The sequence below is a fragment of the Balaenoptera acutorostrata genome, chromosome 5 (genome assembly GCF_949987535.1).
Source record: "Balaenoptera acutorostrata chromosome 5, mBalAcu1.1, whole genome shotgun sequence".
In the NCBI taxonomy this organism is placed as follows: Eukaryota; Metazoa; Chordata; class Mammalia; order Artiodactyla; family Balaenopteridae; genus Balaenoptera; species Balaenoptera acutorostrata.
This window is the reverse complement of record NC_080068.1, coordinates 563,974-591,430: the sequence shown is the minus strand read 5'-3', so window position 1 is coordinate 591,430 and position 27,457 is coordinate 563,974. Positions and strand designations below refer to the sequence as shown.

Sequence of the window (27,457 nt, the reverse complement as noted above, 5' to 3'; positions counted from 1 at the left end):
TTCTTTCTGTGTCTTGAATATGTTTCATCACTATGAATATCAGACGCTTTAGTTATTTGTACGTGTCTTTCACCCCTAAAATGCCGGGAGCTCGTGTCACTTCACATGTATCTGTGCATATATCCTCCCCACCCCTGCCAAGGCTGGTCTTGCCGCTGTCACTGAAGAAAAATACCATCTGGGAATAGGCCTGATGAAGAGGGACCATTCAGCTTTATCCTAACAGCAGGGAATCAAAATGAAAGCCTATAACAGGCAAAGTGATAAGATGTATTTCCAAAAATGGCACTAATCAATCAAATGACCGACAAGACTATTCATTTCATTTTTATTGAATTAAAAACTGTCTAGAGACAAGTGGAAAAAATAATTTATTGCAGGATCTCTTACACATGAACACAGAACATTTTATACAAATATCAATGTGCTGATAGGAAATGCTAAATTTAAAGACAAACATTTTTACACAAAAGTAATTGTACTATATTTTATAAAGATAGATGTTAATAAATTATCAGAGATATTGAAGGACAACAAGCTAATGAATCCAATAAGAATGCATTCTATGTCGAAATTAAAGTAAGTTTTCTGAACATGATGCCCTGGATATAGTCACATTCTTGTGAGCTAAGAAAAAGGAGCTAATTTCTGGGAATAAAGGGCCAGGAGGGGCTCTGACCAACAGGAACACCCCAGAGCCATGCTTCCAGCTTTTTCCTTGGATGTGGTCAGAGCCCCTAACATTCACCCCAAACTAACGCAATAGCTCATTGTGAAACAGTGCCGCTTTCTTTAACAGCTGCATGGGATTAGTGAGATTTATAATTATAAAAGGGGTACAATGCAAACGACAGCATTTTAGAGGAATTATAATTGCCACGTGATCTGAATGAATAACCCAATAGTTTAATAACAGAAATGCGTATTCTCTATTTCTGAAGGAAAGTTAGCATAATTCAAAATAGTCAGTATTTTCTTAGCATGATATATTAATTCTTATTTGGGGAGTCTGAAAATAAATTGCGTTTTTTCCCTAAAATTCTGAATTCACTCCTTTAGAAAATGATTTCTATAATGATATACACCAACATGATAAAACTTTTTTATATGTTATAGTCATTAAAATATACATATGCATATATAGAGAGAGAGCACTGAACAGATTTAGAAAACCATGGTGTGTATATATATAGATATATATATATATAGATAGATAGATATAGATATATATATAGACACATGGCCAAATACTGTTCCGTTTCATTTAATTAAATTCAACAAATATTTATTGGGTGCCTACTACTTGCAAATCACCATGTTAGGTGATGCTTGTAGTAGATTTTAAGACACGTGAAGCTCACATCACCCACACGAAGCCAAACTTCAGACAATATACTAAACCTTGAAAATACTCAAAAGCAGAGCTAAAGCTGAATAATGAATAAGGAAAGAGATAACTCGGAGAAAGGCTTGGGGAAGTGGAAAAGGACCAAGGGAAGGACTGCTCCCAGGCTTGGCACGAGTGAGGGGAAGACTGGACCTCACCGCGTCCTCTTCACCCCGACATCCAAGATTCAGTTGTCATCCTTTGTTTCCTTTACAAAGTGGAAAAAACAGGGTATTAATTTTCAGTGATAATAAAGCTTGTAGGACTCCCAAAAGATTTTCTTTCTTTTTTTAAATAAAATTTGATCGGCACTCGTATCTACAGGTTTTCTAAGTCATTCCCACCAGCACGCTGGATGAGACAGAAGCACCCAAGTAAAATGAGCAATGCCGGAGGGAGGCTGATTTATCAGAAGAACATCGGGAAGCCAACTGGCACCAGAAGCAGAAACAGTGAAGAGAAGGTGAAGATGAACTTTACAACTTGGCATTCCATTCCTCTTAGGACTTCTACTCAAAAGCATTTATGAGGAATGTGTACATCCAGGAAAAGACATACAGTCAAGGAGTCTCACCCCCTCTAAAGAACCAGGGACATCAGTGGGGAACAAAGCATCAGACTTGTTTCTGATGCAACCCACTGGGAGGGGGCAAAGCTGGCAGGACCTTGGTGTCACGAGCCACCCTGGGTCACAGGACCCCCGAGCGAACCCCACCCCCCACCCCCGACGCCAGCACCTGGGTTCAGGCTGGAGTACGCCCAGGGCATGAGCACGGACCTACAGCTTCCCTGCAGAATCATTTAGATTCTGGAAAAGTATAAATCACTCTTCTCTCCAGGGAAGACACACGAGGGACTAGGGTGTCCAAAGATGCCCCAACATTCCCCGAGGTGACAGCATGGCCCTCGGAAGGATCTGGAGCGTCGTGGTCAGGAAACCTCCCGTGAAGGCGGCCCTGTCCTGGCCCTGGTAGCGGGCTCACGACAGCTGAGGACGCTGGGGGGGGCCCGGGACGCCCCTCACCGCCCGCTCCCCATCTGGGTCCGAGCCAGGTTACGCAGGAACACCCACAGCCAGCTCTCCTCCGTCTCGTGCTCCGGTCTTCATCTCATTAGCGGACAGAACCAGCAACCGTAAAGTCTCCCCTGAGAAGTCTGTGTTGTTCTAACCGGCTCACTAACGGTTCAGTATTTCCGCTGCTTTACTGAAGGGTTCACGTACCCAAGAATTCTTTGCAAATGAAACGTGTTTTCAGTGATTATGATTTAGCTCTCCATGTTTACAGCCTGTCTTAAAAAGGAATTACACTCTGATGAGTCATACCTCTGTTCCTGTAATTTTTCTGGATAGAAACCAAACTTGCATTGGCTCTTTTTTGCCCTTCATGGACACTGGGCCTCTGTGCTCCAAATGGAATTGTGGGTCTGAATTTTCTGGTGTCATGAGACATCTAAAGGGGACAGGGAACAGGGAGAGAAGCGTGGAGTATGGCTGCACGGGGAAAGGGACACACACCAACGTTATTTAAAGGTACCTCAAGGCTTTAGTAACAATGAGCATAGCAGAAACTCCTAAGATGGTGAAGAATCACTTAAAATGGAAATAATGACACCACCTTCTCAAATAAACAATAAATAATCCTAAGAGCAGAGGTGATAAATGTTAAAGGTAATAAAATCACCCAGGGAATTAAAACACATGCAAAGAAACATTTTTCAAATCAGTAAATACCTAGATGTGTCTCTTACCTGTATGTATATTCAGACACATTTATTTTTCCTTTTTGTCCGGTGGTTTCTGTTCGGCTTGTGAGGTTGACAGTATTTCCAAATAGACAATAGCGAGGCATCCTCTGTCCTATGACACCAGTGACTACCTCCCCTGTGTGAATCCCTATTGTTATCTGCAGAAATCAAAGCTCTGTTTTGATAAATTCAATAATATGAATTACTGCTTACTCTGTATTAAAGAATAACGTAGAGTCATCATATAAAAATCATAAGAATTCTCTAGAACTCCAAGCATATTACAGACAAAAACCCTCACAAAAATCTTTCAAGAGAAACATTCTTTTCGTCAAGTTTGAAGCTTTCAAAAATGTGAATCTGGCAACTTACATGAGACACAGGAAAGAGATTTTAAAAAATAAACCAGAAGGGACAGGGGGTTTTATCTCATCCTCGTGCCTTTCAGTACATGGAATAAAGAAGATTTCAAACAGGTGGACAGGTTTCCCATTTCTATGGAAGAATGTAATACAATGGGTTCAATAAAATATTAGTCTTTGTTTATACAGATGGCCAAAAGGCACAAGAAAAGATGCTCAACATCGCTAATTATTAGAGAAATGCAAATCAAGATTACAACGAGGTATCACCTCACACCAGTCAGAACAGCCATCATTAAAAAGTCTACAAATAACAAATTCCGGAGAGGGTGTGGAGAAAAGGGAACCGTCCTACACTGGTGGTGGGAATGTAAATTGGTGCAGCCACTGTGGAGAGCAGTATGGAGGTTCCTTAAAAAACTAAAAATAGAGCTACCATATGATCCAGCAATCCCACTCCTGGGCATGTACCTGGAGAAAACTATAATGTTCACTGCAGCACTATTCACAATAGCGAAGACATGGAAGCAACCTAAGTGTCCACTGAAGGATGGATAAAGATGTGGTGCATATATACAATGGAATATTACTCAGCCATAAAAAAGAATGAAATAATGCCATCTGCAGCAACATGGATGAACCTAGAGATTATCATACTCAATGAAGAAAGACAGAAAAAGACAAATATCATGTGATATCACCTATATGTGGAATCTAAAATATGACACAGATGAACATATCTACGAAACACAAACAGATTCACAGACATAGAGAACAGAGATATGGTTACCAAAGGGGAAAGGGAGAGGGAGGATAAATCAGGAGTTTGGGATTAACATATACACACAACTGTATATAAAATAAATAACCAACAAGGATCTATAGTATAGTACAGGGAACTATATTCAATATCCTGTATTAAACCATAATGGAAAAGAACATGAAAAAGAATACACATATTATATATGTATAACTGAACCACTTTTCTGTACAGTAGAAACACAATATTGTAAATTAACTATACTTCAATTAAAAAAACATTAAAAATATTAGTCTTTGTTGTCAAGATGTTATTCCTTGTACATAATTAATGATTATGAATATAAATCGGTTGTCCAAAAGGTCTATTACTACCATTAAAATATCTGTTTTATCTACTAACCTGAACAGATTCACCATCTACCTGGACCTGGCCGGCAATTTCCATCATGTCCAAAGCCAGGTGGCAAATGGAACGTGCATGGTGGATGCAGGGCTCTGGTAACCCACTCACCGTCATGTACTTATCACCGACCGTTTCCACCTAGCAGGGCACAGATTGGTCAGTACAAACATGACTGTTTCACTTGCTACTCTTACACAAAACATGTTCTTCCAATTGCTATCAATAACTTTCAACTTTCCTCCCCTGAATCTCTTAAAATTCTGATACCTTCAACTCCAACAAGAAGAAAACGTCATTATTTGAAATGTACACATCCGGCACTTGGAGTCTGATTACAGGCATTATTTTTCCTCTAGTTAAGTCCCGCTTTCTCAGCTCAGATATGCTCACTACCCAGGAGGACAATTTACTACCCTATTTCCCCTTAAAACACGGATGGTTGGATGGGCCAAAGCCGCACTACCCCCAGGTCAGTGATTTATCCTGGTCAGTAACCAGTGATTTTTACGACGTGCTCACCAAGTGTTACACGGTTCCTCGGAATAAGACTCTAAAATAAATAGTCCTTGTGGCACTTCTATGACTCCAGATGCCTGGGAGGGGTTTGGTTCACATTCTTGCCTTTACGAAGCAGTATTCCACTGACTTCATTTCTCCAAGATTACATGTGTTACTAATTGAAACCAAGGGCAGAAATGCCTTATACATGTTTCCCTCAAGCTGACATTATCTAAAAGCAGGTCTCAGTCCCCTTCTTAAGCTCCATGACTTCTTTACTGTGCAAATCACTTCTACCTTTCAGTAAAAATGTCGCTTGCAGACCACTGACACGAATGCCATGTTTATATTACGTGTGATAAACCACCTGCACGGATTTAACATTTTAACTAGGGAATCGTCCGTTCCATTCATCTGGGTTACAAGGAAGAGAATGTTTTAGAACGCGAGGTAATTCCTTAAGAAAATGGTACATAACGAATGCACGAGAGCTGCCCGTACCAAGCCTGCAGGGCTGCAGTCAGGGAATGGTGGCCGCAGTGCCTCTGGAAGCCACGGCTTGAAAATTCAGAACCACGAATGGTACCGCATTAGGACAGGACCTGGACTTGCCTTATAAACAAACGGATTTTTCCGGGAGTCCGTCAGCGTGTCGAATCTGGTGTAGAGGTCGTTGAGGAGGTTGACGATCTTCATGGCGCCTTCCCCAGACGCGTGCTTGCTGCAGAAGGCGTTGAAGCCCACGATGCCGCTGAAGAGGATGGTCACGTTGTCGTACCTCTTCGCGGGCACCGGACGCTTGTGCCTCAGCTCGTTGGCCACGGACGGAGGAAGGACAGAGTACAGCAACCTGTCCAGAGGGGTGAGGATAAAGCCACAGTGAGAGATGCTGAGAGCAGCGTCCGTGCCTCTACGGCCCGCCTCGTAGACTTCAGTGCTGTGTGCACTGTGCAGGCTTGCGTTCTGACAGGACACCCGCTATCAGCCACCTTTATAAGTCAAGTCGAGAAAATATAAATAATTGGCTTGTTTTAATCCCGTAGAACATCCCCAAATCCAAACCAATTCAAAGCAAATCAAAATAAGCCTAACAAAACAAACAGACAAAACAGAGGACTGACACCGGGAAGTCGGAGTTGTCTTGCGTGGGCTTGTGTGTTAACGCTCCTGCTGTGACAGTCACAGGATGAAAGAAGCCATTCAAGCACTTAGCACCGTACGGATCCCACAAAACCAGGGGCACGTTCACCTCTCAGGGATAAGCCATCTGCCTCAACGTCAGCCATCTGACGCGAAAAGCAGATTTCCCCAACAAGGACCTACTGTACAGCACAGGGAACTCTACTCAATATCCTGTAAAAACCTATAACAGAAAAGGATCTGAAAAAGAATATGTATATATAACTGATTCACTTTGCTGTGCACCTGAAACTAACACAACATTATAAATCAACTATACTTCAATGAAAGAAAGAAAGGAAGGAAGGAAGGAAGAAAGGGAAAGGAAAGGAAAGGAAGGAAGAAAGAAAGAAAGGGCAGATTTTTCTGTTTCATTCCTGCCTCACTCCTTCATGGAAGAAACGGACAAAGCAGGCAGAAACTGGTCTAGACAAGAAAAGATCTTATTTCCGTTGACAATCCTGAGACCACGCTGATGGGACCAGGGTCCCTGGGGAGCGGGGAGAGTGGCGAGCACACGGGAGGGGTGAGAGCTGAGCAGAGAAGCAGAAGCAATCGGACCTGCGGTCCCCTGACGTGATGGCGCACAGGAGCAAACACCACCTCCGAGCCTCTTTCTCCCCTAGGCCAGACGGCACCGGTGCTAAGCTTAAGGTGCAAAATGGAGCTGAGGTCTCATTTTTCCGCTACCTTTAGTGGAATGTATTCAGTGTTTCACTTTTCACTTTCAAACAGAGAACATTTTATACAATATTTTAAAGCTATATTTGAATATTAAATGTGACCAGTACAACTACTTCAACAAAAATTCATAGTAAATGTTTATAATTAAATCACCTTGAAAAGCAAATATCAACGAAGATGGAAACCTTGGTGGTTTTCTAATATAACAGCCAGAGCAGGATCTGAGTAACTCAGACTTACAAATCCAGGTGACTGTGAGCCTTGGTCCTAAGTACAATCTCATAAGCTCCATAAAAAGGGTTATTTTTCATGGTGGAAGCTGTACCACACACTGATAAATATACATTTTGAGTTGTCTCTCGAGCAGTAGGAGGAATTTGAGTGGCCCACCTCATCCCACATACTTTTGGAAATTTGCCAAATACCTGGACCGCTTAAGGGGTTCCCTTCAGGGCCATGAGGAAAGTAAAGTGGTGTCGAAGAAACTACAGTTTTCAGCTTCATTATACAAAGTAGGAGACGTGCAGGAAGAAGCTAGGGATGAAGACAGACATTTACGTGGATTCTCTATCCATCTAAGCTGCCAATGAACAGTTAATTGATGTGTTTACCTGTGGGCACAGCAACCATCCACAGGCAACACACACACACCAGTGCAAGGACAGGACAGGAAGTGGTGCTGTTACCAACCCTATGGTGTCAAGTAGGGTGACATAGTTCTTACACGAAGGAAGATCAGGTCAATTCTCCAGGAAAGCTTCCTATTATACAAACGTTAAAAATGAACACGCAAGACCCCCGGTAAAATTCTCTTACGAAAGTCAGTGATTTCATGCTTTTAATTAATATACTCAAGCAAGGCCAAGCAGTACGCACGATGTGGATTTGTTTACATGAATTACTTGAAAACGAAATATTATCTTAAATGTTACTTGCCCAATAGTTCATAATTTAATCCACCATTCGTAGAAAAATAATAGTTCTGTGTTTTGATAGCTTTGTTCATGTATCAAATTACAGATGCAATTGTTGTCATCACATAAGACACTACAGTCTGTCAGACTCACACCTGTCAAACCCAAAAATAATTTGGAGTCCAGGAACAGAACGCTTTTAAAACATAATGGCCAAATCTAAGTTCAGTGTTCAGTGTCCCCCAGCACCTGGGCAGCCCGGGCACCTAGAGGAAGCTCGGTACACCTCTTGTGTGAGGAAATGGATGAACCGGTAGTTGGACTTGAAATATGCACTTGAATTATTCTTCTCATGATTTCCAGAGTCATGCTTTACCGTATATTCTTCCAGCTTGGTTTGTAAAATTACTATTAGGACTGATTGATTTCTGTGTGCGTTAACTTCTATTTAAGTGATGTGTTAGAGTTTACCTAGGACTCCAGACCTACGGCGGGTCCCACGCCTCGAAGTCTTGTTATAGGGAAGAAACTTTGTGTTCTATTACAAGCTAATCACTAACGGGGTGTTGCTTATCAGACTAAATTGTACACAATGGCCCATCTCTGGGAACCCTGCTCCCCAGGTCATGAGCCTCAAGCTGAATACCTTTGTTTAGCTCCCAGGAAACAGCCTGACCAGGCTCACCAGGGAGCGGCCGCAGGAAGGAAGACATTCACACCTCCCAGCCCCAGACGCTGCCGGGAACCAGGAAGAGCTTAGCTTTAGCCCCGCCCCTTTGGCTGGCCCCACCCACTTTGGCTTTAGCCCCGCCCCTTTGGCTGGTCCCGCCCCTTTTGGTATAAAAGGAGCCCGAATTCTAACCCAGGCCAGATGGTCGTATGGGACACGAGCCCACCAACTTCTGGGTCTGCCGTCTTTCCGACTACGATTGCTACTCCTTGCCCCAGCAACTTGTGTCTGGATTTACTGGCCTGCCGCGCAGCGAGCAGTACCAGCTCGGGCCCGGTCACAGCCCGACGGTCAGTCTTAACTACGGCAGAGCTGCCGGCTACCACAAAGGCCAGCCCTGCCCGCCCTCTTCAAGCACAGGGCACGTGCTTACGTGTCTGTCTTCTTCTTTTCATCTTCCAGGGCGCGCAATGTGAGCTGCAGCCTGTCCGTGAGGATCTCCAGCTCCTGGGTCAGCTTGTACTCCTCTCGGAACTGCTCCCCCAGCAGCACGAGGTCCCGCGTGGCATCGTGCAGCGGGATGTCACTCAGGTACAGCCCGCGCCGGGTCAGGTCGTCCAGGTTCATGACGCTGTCACAGGGAGAAGGCACTGTCAGTCCCCAGGGTCCCCATGGCAACACGGCCCTGGCTCCTGTCCAGGAGTCTAATCCCGCCGCCTGCCATTCAGCAGGTCAGGCGTGAGAAAATCTGGAGAAACGCGAGAGGAATGTGCTTCATTCTTCTCAATATTTAAACATCTATCAAAGAGCAGTGAACTTGACATGCAGTTTTGCCAAATGGCACTTTCTAACGCCATCAGCCTAAATTAAAAGATAATGTGAAAAACCGCCCTACAAAACCCGCTCGGGTTTTTAACACAAGCCTGTTACTTATTATTGCCACAGTTTTTCCTCATTATGAAGAGATGAAGAAAAAGTTATCTTTACTCTCTTTAACAAGGATAACAGTGTTTCTTCTGAGAAGCTAGTTCATGGTTGCCTTAGGGGTTCTATGACATAACTAGGTGTCTTCTCTTTCACACACAATGATGAAAGGTTTACAACCTGATTTGTGACCCATCCTCAACATGACTTTTCCATACTCATGACTTTCTAACATGCACTTTCTATTCCACTCTTATTTCTGGCTCTAATTTCTTCTACTACTCATTTTCTTTGACTAATTTTCTCATTTATCTGAAACAGTGTTTGTTCTTGCTGAATTTGATGCATCTTTGTAACTTAAGTCATTCTTAGAACAACGTAATATTTATTGATTCGGTGAAGATCTGGTCAGTAAAAAGTTGACTTTTAAAAAAATTTAGTATTTGGTTAAAATGTCTGAAGGTTACGTTCTTGGTTTGAATTCTTTAAATGCAAAGTAATTATTTCCAGTCGTTCATAATAATAATTTCTCTAAAATGACATAACTGTGTTGTGACTTTACTAAAGAAATCGGGATTAATAAAATGTCTCCCTGCAATATATTCTCAGCAGAAATGGCCATAAATCAAAGCAAAAATTAGCATGTTAATAAAGAAAAATAAAATGATCAAACAGTTTACTATTGACACACACCCTTCAGGAAAGAGGCCAGATCATCCACCAAATGGTTTACAAGACCTGCCAGTGAGCAGAGGAAAAATGACTGGAACTGTGAAATGAAAGTGAAGGGTTAAAATGCTCATATCGAGTGAGAAAACTTCATCAAATTGTGTCTCATTGTTCTCAAAACTTATTTATTATTATTTTAATGAGCTATTAACTTTTTTCCCCCATTTTTTTCTTAACATCTTTATTGGAGTATAACTGCTTTACAATGGTGTGTTAGTTTCTGCTGTGTAACAAAGTGAATCAGCTATACGTATATATATATCCCCATATCCCCTCCCTTTTGTGTCTCCCTCCCACCCTCTCTATCCCACCCCTCTAGGTGGTCACAAAGCACTGAGCTGATCTCCCTATGCTATGCGGCTGCTTCCCACTAGCTATCTATTTTACATTTGGTAGTGTATATATGTTCATGCCACTCTCTCACTTCGTCCCAGCTTACCCTTCCCCCTCCCCATGTCCTCAAGTCCATTCTCTACGTCTGCATCTTTATTCCTGTCCTGCCCCTAGGTTCTTCAGAACCATTTGTTTTTTGTTTTTTTTTTAGATTCCATATATGTGTGTTAGCATATGGTATTTGTTTTTCTCTTTCTGACTTACTTCACTCTGTATGACAGACTCTAGGTCCATCCACCTCACTATAAATAACTCAATTTCATTTCTTTTTATGGCTGAGTAATATTCCATGGTATACATGTGCCACATCTTTATCCATTCATCTGTTGATGGACACTTAGGTTGCTTCCATGTCCTGGCTATTGTAAATAGAGCTGCAATGAACACTGTGGTACATGACTCTTTGAATTATGGTTTTTTCAGGGATATGCCCAGCAGTGGGATTGCTGGGTCATATGGTAGTTCTATTTTTAGATTTTTAAGGAACCTCCATACTGTTCTCCATAGTGGCTGTATCAATTGACATTCCCACCAACAGTGCAAGAGGGTTGCCTTTTCTCCACACCCTCTCCAGCATTTATTGTTTGTAGATTTTTTGATGATGGCCATTCTGACTGGTGTGACGTGATACCTCATTGTAGTTGTGATTTGCATTTCTCTGATGATTAGTTATGTTGAGCATCCTTTCATGTGTTTGTTGGCGATCTGTATATCTTCTTTGAAGAAATGTCTATTTAGGTCGTCTGCCCATTTTTGGATTGGGTTGTTTGTTTTTTTGATATTGAGCTGCATGAGCTGCTTGTAAATTTTGGAGATTAATCCCTTGTCAGTCGCTTCGTTTGCAAATATTTTCTCCCATTCTGAGGGTTGTCTTTTCATCTTGTTTATGGTTTCCTTTGCTGTGCAAAATCTTTTAAGTTTCATTAGGTCCCATTTGTTTATTTTTGTCTCCATTTCCATTTCTCTAGGATCAAAAAGGATCTTGCTGTGATTTATGTCATAGAGTGTTCTGCATATGCTTTCCTCTCAGAGTTTTATACTATCTGGTCCTACATTTAGGTCTCTAATCCATTTGGAGTTTATTTTTGTGTATGGTGTTAGGGAGTGTTCTAATTTCATTCTTTTACCTGTGGCTGTCCAGTTTTCCCAGCACCACTTATTGAAGAGGCTGTCTTTTCTCCATTGTATATTCTTGCCTCCTTTATCAAAGATAAGGTGACCATAGGTGCATGGGTTTATCTCTGGGCTTTCTATCTTGTTCCATTGATCTATATTTCTGTTTTGTGCCAGTAACTTTTTTCCTCTTGGGGTTACTTATTTTGTGAGTAAAACTGCTTTCAGTTGATCTCATTTCGTGTGAGTACTGGTTTCTCTGTACGCATGAGCAGGTCCCATATGACAGTCGGTGAGTGTGTCACTATGTAGCCAATTTCTGCATACGGTGATTAGCAAGTAGACTCCAAATTTCCTGCTTCTATGTCCAAAGAAACCCTTCTCTCCATGAATAGAAACTGTCCCTATTGAGAAGCTGTCATTCTACCGATGCTCCACTTGGAAAGAGGCAGAAGGAAGACACCTATTTATAGCAGTTGAAGATACAGTTAGATCAATGGAGGTTATTAATAAAAAATATAGAGTTTATATTTCCTAATTTTGTCTCTTTTATTTTCATAATATATACTCTCAGGGGAAAAACCTATCATTAGTCTTATATAGTCTTTAATACCATATTAATAATTTTCAAGGAAGGTGTTACAAAATTTATTTGATTTTTCAGAAACTTTAAGACAATATCTTTAAATGAAAAGTGATCAATTGGACTTTAAACTAAATTTTTAATCAATAGCCCACCAAAACATCCTTTCTTGAGTGTTACTAAATAATGTGCATACATTTTGTCTGCACAAAGTTATAAATACACAAAATATCACCTAACAACAATTTCTATAGTTACCTATGTCTACTGCTCTAAAGTAAATTTAGATATATGTTTCTTATTCTAAATTCCCATGCATCTTTTAGTAGAACGCTTGTCACATTTTGAAAATACCAACCTACAGTTTTACCTCTCTCTAATGTTTATTATATTTATTTTTTTAATTAATTAATTAATTTATTTGTTTTTGGCTGCGTTGGGTCTTTGTTGCTGTGCGTGGGCGTTCTCTAGTTGTGGCGAGCGGGGGCTGATCTTCGTTGTGGTGTGTGGGCTTCTCATTGTGGTGGTTTCTCTTGTTGTGGAGCACGGGCTCTAGGCGCGTGGGCTTCAGTAGTTGTGGCACGTGGGCTCAGTAGTTGTGGCTCGCAGGCTCTAGAGCACAGGCTCAGTAGTAGTGGCTCATGGGCTTAGCCGCTCTGCGGCATGTGGGATCCTCCCAGACCAGGGCTGAAACCTGTGTCCCCTGCATTGGCAGGTGGATTCTTATCCACTGCACCACCAGGGAAGTCCCAATGTTTATTATAAATAACATTATTTACATAAGTGTCAACTTAAAACTATATTTTGAATAGCATATCTCAGCTAAAGTAGCGAAATAGTTTTAATATAAAATAGCTTACATCCAGAAATTAGAAAAGTAATTTCTTGGTGCCAAATATAACCATGTATTTCCATCGCATTACATGCTTATAGGTTTGCTTATGGACATGATGCATCTTTAGAAGGTACAAAGCTACAGAGTTACCTACCTTCAGATTAGGTATCCCCTGATCTAATGGCATAAACACTCAGCAAACTGACTAAGATATGGCAAATAAAACAGAAGATATGACTTCTTCTGAGTTTATTGCAAATGTTCAATGAAGTTATCCTTGTTATAGAGAGGCATATAAAAAGAGTTTGGAAGTCTAAGCATACTTTGTAGAAACAATTGAATAAAAGATATTGAACTCCTTCATTAGCACAAGATGGGTACTTCTATCTATTGTAATTCACCTCGCAGTGATTACCTTGGTGAGCACAGGAAAAGTATGCTGTCTGCTTCAGATAAGTAGATCATCTGGCCCTTGAGCCGTAAGCAGCTGATCTCAGTGCCCGTCAGTTCATCCTCACACTCTGATTTCTCTACATCCAACAACCCTTCCTGGAAAAGGCAAGACACAACCGTCCACTCATGCCTTTGTCTCTACCTAACGACTCAGCCGAGAAGGACACAGAGACCTCATTCCCACCAAACCGTAAGGGAGAACGTCGGCCCAGGTAGAGCAGGAGAGGCGTTTCACCAGAGTCCGCCAAGTAACAAGCAGACAGCCTTACATCACTGCAGAAAAGCCAACTGACCGTTTCCTTTGAACCCAGAAAGACAGTAGCTGTGCTACTTTCACATCTTTATGGAAAGCTTCAGTGAGTCTTATTTCTGATTTTCCACCATGGCCACAGCACGTAATCCCAGGCTCTAGCAAAGACCAGACCCAGTGTCCCCATGCCCACCCCTACATGCACAGGGCTGGAAGCAGCTGGTTCCAAATACAGGAAGCAGGTGTGGGGAAGACCTCTGTAGGTGGAGGGCGGAAAGGAGGATGAGCTTTGTCCTCTGGAACACTTTGCCTACATCAGCCCCAAGAACAGAAACTACGAGATCTGGGTACCACCTAAACTATCAACTGAATGAAAATGTTATCACTTGTATTTCCCCACAAAAATGGCCTGAAGAATAACAGACAATTTAGGGAACAACAAACCAGCGGCTTTGGGTAAAGTTTAAAACATCTTTATTAGTTCCCCAGATTTCTAAAATAGGAGTCTGTAGCTGTATATTGAGTAAAAGCTGTTGGTTTCATTGTGTGCACCCGGGCAGCCTGGGCAAGGCCTTCTCCAAACTCTCGCTCGTTTATTCTAACCAGAGGAGAGGCTCCCACTGCCCTACAGGCAACCCCCAAAGCAGCACCGTTGCCTTTGAAATAGGACCCCCTTCGGGCTCTGGTTTTGCTCTCTCTACACCTTCTGCATCTCACAGAATGTTTTTGCAGCTAATTATCCCTGTGGAACACTTCTAATCTGTAACAGACCTTACTTCCTCACATTTACTGAAATACTATCTCAATTACCTTGCTTCTCAATACGAAGACCGTATTGATGTGGGAGAGGATCCCATGGAAACTGATGTCAATATGAGGACGGACCAGGGAGAAGACAGACAGGAGGTTGCAGGTCCCAGGCTGGAGCTAAAATGCAGACGAAAAGAAAAGGATACTTAGTCAGTAATTCTTATGATTTGATAGTAGTTATTAGATTAGACCAGCTCAACAGCACTTAAACATAGAAGAGCATAATTATTTTGTAGGAAAGTGACCTCAACTGTGGACTCACGTCATCATCTAAGCAGCTCGGCAACTAAATGAACATCCAGCAGTCGCCTGAACGTGAAACCATATAATATGGAATCGGGGGACTCATTCAAATATAAGCTAATCTAAACAAGAGAAGAATTCTGGAAGAAAAAAGAATGGAACTTAGCTTTTAAGTTGTAGCATGAGGTGTTAGATGTCCATGGCCTAAAATGAAATTTAAATCGCAAAACCACCCACGCCACTCACAGTTTATCAGGAGACGGCTAATTAATAGTAAAAGGGGAGTGAGTGACTGCTTACACTAGGTGATCTCCGTCCACCCTCCAGCCTCACAGCATAACAAGGGGAAAGCAGGCCAAGAGGGACGTGACACAGTCAAGGTCATCGATGGCGGAGAGGCAGAGACAGCGTAACCGCCCAGTCTGCACATCGTTCTGCTGCCAGACTTACGGGTTCACGCCAGATCCCGTGTGAGTTCATCCCGAATTAAGTGTCCTTAATTACAAGCAAAAAGTATCTCTAGACACATGTCATGTGCAATTCCAAAAGTCAGAAAAGGAGAGAAAAGAAAAAGTAGGAAGAGAGGACTTGACAATGGGTCTGAATAAGAAGAAGATAATATAATAACAATAATAATAATGCAAGTCAAACGTACATTCCTGGCATCACCCAACTGCTGTCCTTTGATGCTTTTTCTACTAAACCCCATGGTAACCTCTATCGCTTTCCTCTTTGGTGTATTTTAAATTCCTTTCTTTTCCCTGCAAATGTCAGTGCTTGATTTTGAAAGTTATTTTCAGACAGTAGATATTCAGTGACTATTTGCTCCATGTTGAATAAATTAAGTGAAAACTGATTGTTACTGGAAAGTTACTCACTTCCTCATTAAAACAAGTACACTATTCCCACAGAATTCTCCCACTGCCCTTGTGATTAAAACAGAAAAAAATAAGTAGCTGTCCTAGGCAAAGCTGCAGTATGCTCAAACGTACTTAGTTTACAGCTACAGAACTTCTGTGACATACAGTGTGTTCCACGTTACCTGATACATAAGCAAAGGGTTAAAGGTATGAATGGGCACCTGTAACAACAGTGTCTTTGTGGCCTTTTGTCTCAGGCCCCAAGAGAGTGTGATGTACTTTTACCTGGGGAAGGACTCTGTAGATGGCATTGCCACACTGAGTGACCACGAGATCCCGGTTGAATATGATGTGAAAGGGAAAAGCTTTGCAGAAGGTATATGGGCTGATGCGTGATTCCTGGGTACCATTTTCTTCAAATCTGTCAAGATCTTCATAAAAATCCTCTTCCTTTGACTCTTTTTCTTCAATCAAAAATTGAGTATGATCACATTCTTCGTTTCTTTGCTGAATAACCTGGATGCCAAAAGGGGAAATGATGTTCATTGTCTGCATTTAGTTACAAAACCTAAATACCTAAGAAACTGGTGATGAGAACTGCATTTAGCAGGTTAATTTTAAAAATTTAATATATGCAAACACTATACACGCCTAATATAGAAAACTATTTCTGGACATTGATCTATGAAATTTGAAGACTGAATAAGTAAATTCACAGAAAGATAGCAAATCTGGTACGAGTCCCCTAGTGGTGCATGCAGCCTCTTTGGTAGAAGTTGGGGGAAAGCACCCCCTTGTCTCAGCACCCCTTAGCCAGGCACATGTACAGTAGACGCCCTACACATCATACAGAGTGGTATGTTTAATATGATCAAAAATGACATGCACAAACAGGGAAATGAAATGACAGAAATACATATTTAAAAATATATGCCATGTCATTTTTTTTATCCATCAGTTGGCAGGTATATAAAATCACAGTACCAAATGAGGTAGGATACAGAAGAAGAGTCATTTCACATGCCACTAATGGGGGTATTTTGACTAACATTTCTGAAGAATAGATCGACAAAATGCATAAAAATCCCCCCTCCCCAAATTACCTTTTTTGATTTAATTCCAAATCTAGGACTTGATTCTATGGGAGTAATCATGATCATGAGCGAAGCTCTCTAATTTAAAGAATAACTACATTTCTAAATGTTATTCACAGGCAAATAAATGATTAAGCTTTAAAAAAGATTTTTCCTTTCGAGTTTAAGAAACTGCAACCAACACATCCTCTTATAAAGGGAAAAAACCGTATCTCAAATTGCAGCCAGATCAAAATGGGAAACCGTTGAATGAGTATTTCTTCAGTTGCAGCTAAATGAAGGCAAAACATTGCTCTTTTTCACTTTTTTCCTTAGTTCACTGCAGCAAACTCTGACACTTAAGAGCAAATCTCAATTAATATGGACGCTATTGTATATGTTTTCCCAAATGTAGTTTCATGGTGAAATCAGGATATTACTACTAAAACTGTCACACTAATCTACTATACTGCTGAAAGATTAGTATTCTTATTTATGATTGGAAAATTCTGCCCCATGAAGAGTGATTTCCCTAAAGTCTCATAAACAAAACAAAACAATCTTAAAATTTTGATGTTCTGCTGTGTTTCCATTTCAGCTAGAAGAACTGAATTATATGCAACCTAAATTTACTAATGAATTTCTCAATTATACCCTTTTGCTTTGGTTAAATCAGCGAAATGAAGAGCTTTTCTGATCATATTTTTACCCTCTCCTTCGTATATCACCTTCATGACATGGTCTAATATTCCTGAAGTAGTTAAGTTGTCTGGTAGCTCTGGACCTATTAAACTTAGGGATTCAACATAAGAATACCTCAGGAAATTAAAACAGTGCCTTTGAAAAACATTAAATATACCAAATATAATTACCAAATGCAAATATTTCAGACATCTATATTGTCTGGAGTACTTGAATAAATGAAGGTCACAAGACAACCCACATTGTATAAGTGGGATGTATAAAGTGAACCCCATAATTATAGAGTGCTACTGCTGTCAACCTCCCATACCAAAGGCTCTAATAACCATGGCAACTGCAGTTTCCAAGGGTGCCCCAGTTTATGTTGCTTTCCTGAAGTTTCTATGCCCTTACTTCTTGCTCAGCTTGGCTACGTAATGAACAAACCAAGAGCAGACCCAGTGTTTACAACCCCCTGGATACAGGCTCATGTACTATAAGTGAAGTGTTAGTTCGGTGTCAGGATCCAAAGTTGGAAATGAAAGGCATATACAGTTTTAACTGAATTCCAGTGAGATTCCTAATCATGGGTGAATTTCAATCCTTGACCCAAGTTTTTAATTTTTAAATGTCTCTGGATTTGATAATGTTACGTTACCCATACTCCCACTTTCTAGTTGTAGAAACACTAAGGATGCACCTGGAGATCACGTAAAAAATGACTCCAACTCAAAGAAAAAACACCCGTGAAATCTAATGTGACATTACTAAATATACGGCATACTTTTCTAAATTAATCAATTTAAATGTTACAATTTCTATTTGTGTAATACTGTACTTAAGGTTTGGGCTTCCCACACATTTTAGAATGTAACTATAGATCTAAGAAAGCACTGCCTATTAGATTTTCTGTAAAGAAAGAAAACTGAAATAGGGTACCCTCTGCCCACGTTTCTCAAACCTAGGGCCACTGAAAACTGTCTCTTGGGGCTGAATACGCTGAACACAGAAAACACAGCTCCCTGGGAGTGACCCTCTGGATCAGAAATAAGGAAAAATGATGGCTCCCTTTATTGCACAGCTATTGTACCAATACCTTGAAATTATCACTCAAAAATGACAGTGTGAATTATCAATAGCAACACATTTTTTAAAGTCTGAGACCGGCTTCTTTTACCAATTGATCTAATTAAAAAAAAAAAAAAAAAAAAAAAAAAAAGCAAAAGTTTTAGCCCACAAAAATGAAATATTCGAACCACATTTCAGGAACAGACCAAAAAATCCACACACACAAAAAAAACCCCAGTAAAATAATACTTCGTTTCGTATTATTTCAGAGTGTGTCCACGTTACAGGGTTTTTTGTATCCTCAAGGCCACAGCTCAGCCAGACACAGATCCTCCTGCTTCCCAGCTAGTGGGAGCTCACAGGAAATGCAAATTAAATTTCCCGTTGCCTTGAGCAATATACATAATTAGAAAGAAAAATCTGCTCCCACGAGGAAAAACTACCCTGTATATGCATTCCAAGCCAAATATAGAAGACTGCCCGTGTCGCCACTGTTTCGGCTGGTATCTGCCTCTGCCGAGCGCCACCAGCAGCGCTGACCAGGGGCACGTTCAGAGCACCTTTCTAACACCCCGCATGCCCTCTGTGCCCAGAAGAGCCCCGGTTACTGACCATTACCTTCATGTCTATCTCAGTGTCGTGTATCTGCTGGGCTACCGTTTTTATGATCCCGATGACAATGTCCTGCAGGCCTTCTCTCTCCGAGTAGTAGTGCAGGATAAGCCCTTTGCCCTTCTCGGCGTCGGTGCACCTAAAGGAAGGCGCCCGCATACCCGGGTAGATGGTCGCAAGGTGGTCGTGCAGGGCATCGAGGTTCTGCAAGGAAGAGGACAGGGTGATGAGTAAGTCCTGCTCCCACGTGGCAGCTGCCCTCGGAGAGGAGGCTGAGGAAGCAGGCTCGGGTCCGAGCTCAGGGGCCCACTGGCCATGCCAACATGCACAGGACACATCCTCCCCTGCGGTATCCGCACGTCAGTAAGGCAGGAACCACGGGGAACTTGAAACTAAGGCGATGAAATTAGGAAGAACATCTGTGTGAATGGATAAAGAAGATGTGGTGTACACACACACACACACACACACACACACATATATATATAAAATGGAATACTACTCTGACATAAAAAAGCATGAAATAATGCCATTTGCAGTAACATGGATGGACCCAGAGATGATCATACAAAGTGAAGTACATCAAAGACAACTACCATATGACATCACTTATATGTGGAATTTAAAATATGACACAAAAGAACACATCTACGAAAGAGAAACAGGCTTACAGACATAAAGAACAGACTTGTGGTTGCCAAGGCGGGGCAGGGGGCAGTGCACCGGGAGTTTGGGGTCAGCACATGCAAACTACTGTGTATAGGACAGATAAACCACAAGGTCCTACCGTGTAGCACAGGGAACTGTATTCAATACCCTGTGATAAGCCACAGTGGAAAAGAACATGAGGACTTCCCTGGTGGCACAGTGGTTAAGAATCCGCCTGCCAATGCAGGGGACACGGGTTCAAGCCCTGGTCCGGAAAGATCCCACATGCCGCGGAGCAACTGAGCCCGTGCGCCACAACTACTGAAGCCCGCACACCTAGAGTCCGTGCTCCGCAACAAGAGAAGCCACCGCAATGAGAAGCCCGTGCACCGCAACAAAGAGTAGCCCCCGCTCGCCGCAACTAGAGAAAGCCCACGTGCAGCAACAAAGACCCAACACAGCCAAAAATAAATAACATTTTAAAAAATAAATAACTAATAAACCTTTACATTAAAAAAAAGAATATGAAAAGAATGTGTATATATATGGATAACTGAACCACTTTGCTGTACAGCAGAAATTAACACAGCATTGTAAATCAACTATATTACCATAATTTTAAAAAAAGAAAAACATCTGTGACTGTTAACAGTGGAAACATTTTAAGGAAGGTAAACAAACAAGGGGGTGTAAAACGGATGCCTGAAGCAGAAAAAAGAAACACAGTTTTGAGCTAAGACAAAGGTATGCATATTTACAAGAGTTTGGGGCAGCTGTGTATTTATGTTATGATAACCAGCATGGAACGCCCAAAGTGATCACATATTACACTTTGTTTCCACTACAATCCTAAAACTTGACTATTAGTTCAAAAACGACATCAGAGTTATAAGCATATGAAGATATAAGCATACTCTTTGTGAAATAATATTTTGGTAATTAAAATCATTTTGGAAATTAAATCAGTATAATTTCTTCATGTTCATTTATAGTCTCCAAGCAAGGTACAGCCTCATAGCTAACCTGTGAAACTGAACCTTTTGGAACTGAAGTCTTGGAAAACTAATAAATTTGCAAATAAATATTTTCTGTTCTGATAGCCTTGTGATTAATTTAGAATGTACCAAATTCGTCACTTTCTTGTATTACTCTCTAATATTAAAAAAAGGAAAAAAAAAAAGATTTGTTTAAAGATCACCAGAAGAAATGGTGCAAACTATACTACTGACTTGGTGCAACACGGCTTTCCAACACTTAATTCATAATGCGTGCTGTGTGTGTTGCACAAGTATAGTAGCACACACACATAGCATAGCATGCTATAGGAATTAAGAGCAAGGTGGCTTTAGAAGGAATAAAGACGGAGACGTAGAGAACGGACTTGAAGACATGGCGGGTATGGGGAAGCTGGGATGAAGTGAGAGAGTAGCACTGACATATGTACACTACCAAATGTAAAACAGATAGCTAGTGGGAAGCAGCCGCATAGCACAGGGAGATCAGCTCGGTGCTTTGTGACCACCTAGAGGGGTGGGATAGGAAGGGTGGGAGGGAGATGCAAGAGGGAAGAGATATGGGAACATATGTATATGTATAACTGATTCACTTTGTTATAAAGCAGAAACTAACACACCATTGTAAAGCAATTATACTCTAATAAAGATGTTTAAAAAAAACCCAAATATAAAATTAATCACTTATTATTTAAAAAAAAAAATCAAGCCGACTTTGGGAATTCGCTGGTGGTCCAGTGGTTAGGCCTCCGTGCTTTCACTGCCGAGGGCCCAGGTTAGATCGCTGGCTGGGGAACTAAGACCCCGCAAGCTGAATGGTGTGGCCAAAAAAAAAAGAAAAATGAAAAAAAAAATTCAACTATTTAAAAAATAATAATAATAATAAAAATAATCAAGCAGACTTGGATTTAAATCATGACACTGTCATTTCATGATAATGTGGCCAACCTACCCAACCTTTCTAAGGCTTGATTTCTTCTGATAAAATGTAAATAACTAAAATGAGGTATATAAAGCATGAGCCCACCCCAGATGCAGTAGGCAAAATAATGGTGTCCCCAAGATTCCAGACCTAGTCCCTTTGAACATGTTACCTCACGTGGCAAGAGAGATTTTGCAAATGGGATTAAGGTTATGGACCTTGCTTGGGAAGATTATGGTTGGGACCCAGCCTAATCCCATAAGCGACTGAGTCCTTAGGTACCAAGAACCTTTCCTGGTTGCAGGCGGGGATGTGGGAACTGAGGAGGAAACAGGGTCTGAGGAACAGGACGCCGCACGCAGGGCCTGGGGAGAGCCTGCGGCCTTACGAACCCCGCTGACGGCCGGTAAGGAAACTGGTCCACAGCCCTACGTCTGGCCACGGGGGCTGAATTCTGCCTACACCGGAACGAGCGAGGAAACCTTCCCCACCTTCCCCATCCCCCATCCCCGTCCGCAGCCCTGCTGGCCCCCTGACCATGGCCCAGGGAGACCCCTATGGCCTCCCAACCTACACAACTGCAGGATAATCATGTGTTGTTTTAAGCACTTATGGTTGTGGGCATTTGTCATGGTAGCAATAAAACAGCTAATCCACCAAATAGGAACCCGTCAATAACTGGTGATTATTGCTAAAGAGAATGGGAAACGCAAGACGGTCTCAGGATGCCCTGGGCCTCAAGGAGCACATCCGAAAAGGAGGTGTGGGAAGGGGCCAAAACGGAAGGACGGTTCTCGTTCCAGATGTGTCAGAGAGGCCGGTTTGGGGAAACAAGGGTCCAGTAAGACGTCAGGAAGGACGTGGCGCGAGCGTGGTATGAGGCGGCCCGTCCGGGCACGTGCGGCCCTGTGTCGTCACACGCTCGGCCGTGCACCGCTGTCACGCACGTTGTGCGGTGCAGCCGGGGGCAGCGGGCGGGGCCGGCCCAGGGCTGCACCGCTCGGGCCCTGACTCTGGGCAGTGCATGGCTTAGATCACAAACCAACGTGCAGAGTGGCTTCGGGTGCCTACGAGGGTCAGGGTCAGGCTACAGGACGGGGTCCGAAGGCGCGGAGTGAAGGGGAGAGCCGACATTCTGACTGGGGCAGATGGCTCAAGCCCCCTCAACTGGGCCGACGTTCTGATCGGGGCAGATGGCTCAAGCCCCCTCAACTGGGCCGACGTTCTGACTGGGGCAGATGGCTCAAGTCCCCTCAACTGGGCCGACGTTCTGATCGGGGCAGATGGCTCAAGTCCCCTCAACTGGGCCGACGTTCTGACTGGGGTAGATGGCTCAAGCCCCCTCAACTGGGCCGACGTTCTGACTGGGACAGATGGCTCAAGTCCCCTCAACTGGGCCGACGTTCTGATCGGGGCAGATGGCTCAAGCCCCCTCAACTGGGCCGACGTTCTGATCGGGGCAGATGGCTCAAGCCCCCTCAACTGGGCCGACGTTCTGATCGGGGCAGATGGCTCAAGCCCCCTCAACTGGGCCGACGTTCTGATTGGGACAGATGGCTCAAGCCCCCTCAACTGGGCCGACGTTCTGACTGGGGTAGATGGCTCAAGCCCCCTCAACTGGGCCGACGTTCTGACTGGGGTAGATGGCTCAAGCCCCCTCAACTGGGCTGACGTTCTGACTGGGGTAGATGGCTCAAGCCCCCTCAACTGGGCCGACGTTCTGATCGGGGCAGATGGCTCAAGCCCCCTCAACTGGGCCGACGTTCTGACTGGGGTAGATGGCTCAAGCCCCCTCAACTGGGCTGACGTTCTGACTGGGACAGATGGCTCAAGTCCCCTCAACTGGGCCGACGTTCTGATCGGGGCAGATGGCTCAAGCCCCCTCAACTGGGCCGACGTTCTGACTGGGGTAGATGGCTCAAGCCCCCTCAACTGGGCTGACGTTCTGATTGGGACAGATGGCTCAAGCCCCCTCAACTGGGCTGACGTTCTGACTGGGACAGATGGCTCAAGTCCCCTCAACTGGGCTGACGTTCTGACTGGGGTAGATGGCTCAAGCCCCCTCAACTGGGCCGACGTTCTGACTGGGGTAGATGGCTCAAGCCCCCTCAACTGGGCCGACGTTCTGACTGGGGTAGATGGCTCAAGTCCCCTCAACTGGGCTGACGTTCTGATTGGGACAGATGGCTCAAGTCCCCTCAACTGGGCTGACGTTCTGACTGGGACAGATGGCTCAAGTCCCCTCAACTGGGCTGACGTTCTGATTGGGACAGATGGCTCAAGCCCCCTCAACTGGGCTGACGTTGACTGGGACAGATGGCTCAAGCCCCCTCAACTGGGCTGACGTTGACTGGGACAGATGGCTCAAGTCCCCTCAACTGGGCTGACGTTCTGATTGGGACAGATGGCTCAAGTCCCCTCAACTGGGCTGACGTTCTGATTGGGACAGATGGCTCAAGTCCCCTCAACTGGGCTGACGTTCTGACTGGGACAGATGGCTCAAGTCCCCTCAACTGGGCTGATGTTCTGATTGGGACAGATGGCTCAAGCCCCCTCAACTGGGCTGACGTTCTGATTGGGACAGATGGCTCAAGTCCCCTCAACTGGGCCAACGTTCTGATTGGGGTAGATGGCTCAAGCCCCCTCAACTGGCGAATCTGGCTTCTTTTTGAAAGGCCTTCAGGCCTAGGGCTAAAATTTGGTTTTCTGCCCCCCAGTTCCACCTGTTATATAATCAAGTCAGGCCAGTTCCTGACTCAAATACCAAGTGGTCCTGATGGCTCCACAGGCTGCCGTTGCCAGGTAGAAGGAACCCAACAAGGCAGATGCCAAGGACGGACAGTTCACAGAAACCTCGAGCAGCTGACGGCCGCAAACTGCTTCACTTGCTAGGTCACACGGAGGGATTTCCTATGACGAGGCCTTCCCGCGGGAATCCCTTCCTGGGAAGGGGGACATGAAGGTTGCTCCTCATATCCCTGCCAGACCCCTTACACGTCCGCTGATGCTGCAAAAATGCCGTCACAGAAAATCTGCTGAGAAAAAAGACCATCGAGAGACTTTTATGTGTATTTCCCGCACAGTCAAAATTCAGCCTGTTGCTGCTAAGTTAAATTGCCGCTCTTGTTCCTAAAATAATTTCCTAATGTAGTCAGGCCCGGGTACTGTATTGCGGCTCACTTTCATGAAAACATTTTAAAATGAGTCCAACAGTAACTTGAAATATGTAGTTTATTTTTTTTTTCAATTTCTCTTCTATAAAATGTTCACATACAGTACATCTTAAGTCAATATGCCTGGATTATTTTCACACTTATCTGTTTTCATCTTGTGTCATATTATATGAGCACATTTCTATACGCAGGTAAGCAGATGGCAGGAAGCAGTACCGATGGTACCATTCACTTTCTCTGCATCATTGATGCTAAAGAAAGCGAAAGATGGGCCAGGAGTCACACAGGGACAGGCACTGCTCCCTAAATGTGGGGACATTTTAATTTAAATAATTTAATTAAAGCCATTTTAATTTAATATTTGCCTTAAAGGTATTATTAATACTAATGTATTAATAATAAAATGTTGCTTAAATTTATCAATTCAAAGCAAGTGGGAAACCAAAACACATGAGGTCATGTCAATCTTTTAAGTCTTCGTGGTAACCAACTCTCCAGAGACTGACTGTTTTGTCAAGTTGGCTATTAATTAGACAACACTAAAGTGCTTTCCTGGAGCATAAAAGATTTAACACCACTTAATGTAATATTGATTTTCTTTAGGTAGTATCTAACCGTAAAAAGTACTCCTGGGATTTCTTTAGTTACAGCTTCCCTTACTGGGTCTTACTCTCTCTCAAACTTGAAGTGATTACCATTGCCTGTCTATTATGAGAAATGGAATTCATGATTATATATTAAATTATTTTCAACTGAGTACATCTGTACTGCTAAAAATGTACTTTCTTCACAGACTATAATTGTTTGCAGGAACCTCAAAGGCCACAAAAAAGATACTCAAAATAGCCAAGAGAAAAACCTTGTCTGTCTACATTTTATAACACCATCTATACAAAGCTAATTATTGGTCCACATGGTTGTAGCAATATATTTTGGAGAACAAGAGTTTCAATTAAAACTGGTATTGTTTTATTTCTAAATATACCCGTGGAGGTGGCTATACAAAGAAAAGAGATGAATGGCTAGTTACAAAGAAGTACACAAATAAGAGAAAGAAAAAAATGTAAACGCATATATTTCAGCACAAGTCGATTCCCAGGAAACAGTAAAGCAAACCTCAAACACGCTTTCACGTCATTCTCCTTAGCTTTATGACACTAGGAAACAGGAAAGGAACAGAGAGCAGGTTCACTCATCTATTCTGCCTCAAGATGCCAAAAGGTTGGTCTGAGGTTTTCATTTCATTTCTCTGAATGTTCTGATATCATTTTACTGCTTTTTCTACAAGCAAGATGAATGTACTGTTTCTCAGGAATTCTGCTACTTGTAAGTCCTCCAGCCTTTATCATTTACAGAAGAAAAAACTAGTGCTGGCATCCTGGGATTTAGTACACCCCACAGATTTAGGACCAAAAGAGAATTTATTAATCCTTTGAGAAATATTACTTTGAAGTTCCATATTTTTAAAGATCCTGGAATGCTTCAAAATAAACGCAGAATTTCTCTTTGTAATATGCGTGGCACAAATAAGCTTATACATGCTTACAGAGGCAAAGCTTCCGGGAATTAACTACCTCATTCCCCTGTTTCCAGGGCATCTAATTAAAAATTCCTAAATGATGCACATGAATGGGTATAGTAAGACCTTGCCTTGAAAGTGTTGAGAGAGAGAGAGAGAGAGAGACTTTTCAGTGTTCAAGAATCCTTATTCTAGGGAGGTCCCTGGCGGCCTGGTGGTTAGGATTCCGGGCTTTCACTGCCGTGGCCTGGGTTCAATCCGTGGTCGGGGACCTGAGACCCCGCAAACACAGAGCCAGAGCAGCACGGCCAAGAAAAATTAACTAATTAAAAGAAAAAAAGAATCCTTATTCTAGGCGATGGGGAGAGAGTTGTCTGTGTTACTTGAGAGCATTACTGAAGTCTAGAGCTGGAAACAATCTTAAACATCAGTCATTGCAAACCTCCCTTTTTTTAAGGAAAGACGATGAGGGACAACATTTCCTTTCTCTTTATTCGTCACACTCTGAAAAGCAAGACCAACATCAATATTTACTTGTGAGTCATGCAATTTGAAAAGCATTTTAAGTTTTAGAAGAAAGATGTTATGTTAGAATTTGAATGTGAAAAACTGAAACAAGCAAGACGCAGATAAAGTGGAGAAGTCACCCCTACATAATGGGAAGCACCAAGTCCAGGCGTGAGTAGCATGAGTTCATAGCAAGTAAGGGTCAATGTTTAATGATACTTTTGTGCCTTTTCTACTTAAAGCTGCTCCTTGAGAAATAGCCTTCCAACCGAAAAGCTACAGGGAATCTTTTTTAAAAGGGATAATGCAAGGCCTTGTTTAAAAAGAAATTGTACCAGAGTCACTAAAAATATTTAAATGGTGATATTTTTAAAACTACTTATAGTTATCATTACCATCCTCTCAAGAGAAAATTTAATTAAAAAAAAAAAGGCAAAGAGTCA

At 42.6% G+C, this 27,457-nt stretch overlaps 1 protein-coding gene across 2 annotated transcripts in view; it reads right to left on the bottom strand.

Annotated features, from left to right (window-relative positions):
• Window positions 1-353: 353 nt before the first annotated feature.
• Window positions 354-27,457, bottom strand: part of GUCY1B1 (guanylate cyclase 1 soluble subunit beta 1) — a 53,500-nt gene continuing 26,396 nt past the window's right edge. For both annotated transcript variants that reach the window (XM_057547211.1, XM_057547210.1), the window contains 10 exons: window positions 19,239-19,436; window positions 16,084-16,314; window positions 14,696-14,812; window positions 13,598-13,731; window positions 9,039-9,236; window positions 5,771-6,008; window positions 4,658-4,798; window positions 3,137-3,291; window positions 2,712-2,838; window positions 354-1,595 (listed from right to left, as the gene is read on the bottom strand). In XM_057547211.1, coding sequence (XP_057403194.1) covers window positions 1,575-1,595; window positions 2,712-2,838; window positions 3,137-3,291; window positions 4,658-4,798; window positions 5,771-6,008; window positions 9,039-9,236; window positions 13,598-13,731; window positions 14,696-14,812; window positions 16,084-16,314; window positions 19,239-19,436 — 1,560 coding nt within the window. In that variant the 3' untranslated portion in view covers window positions 354-1,574. The remainder of the gene's footprint in view (window positions 1,596-2,711; window positions 2,839-3,136; window positions 3,292-4,657; window positions 4,799-5,770; window positions 6,009-9,038; window positions 9,237-13,597; window positions 13,732-14,695; window positions 14,813-16,083; window positions 16,315-19,238; window positions 19,437-27,457) is intronic.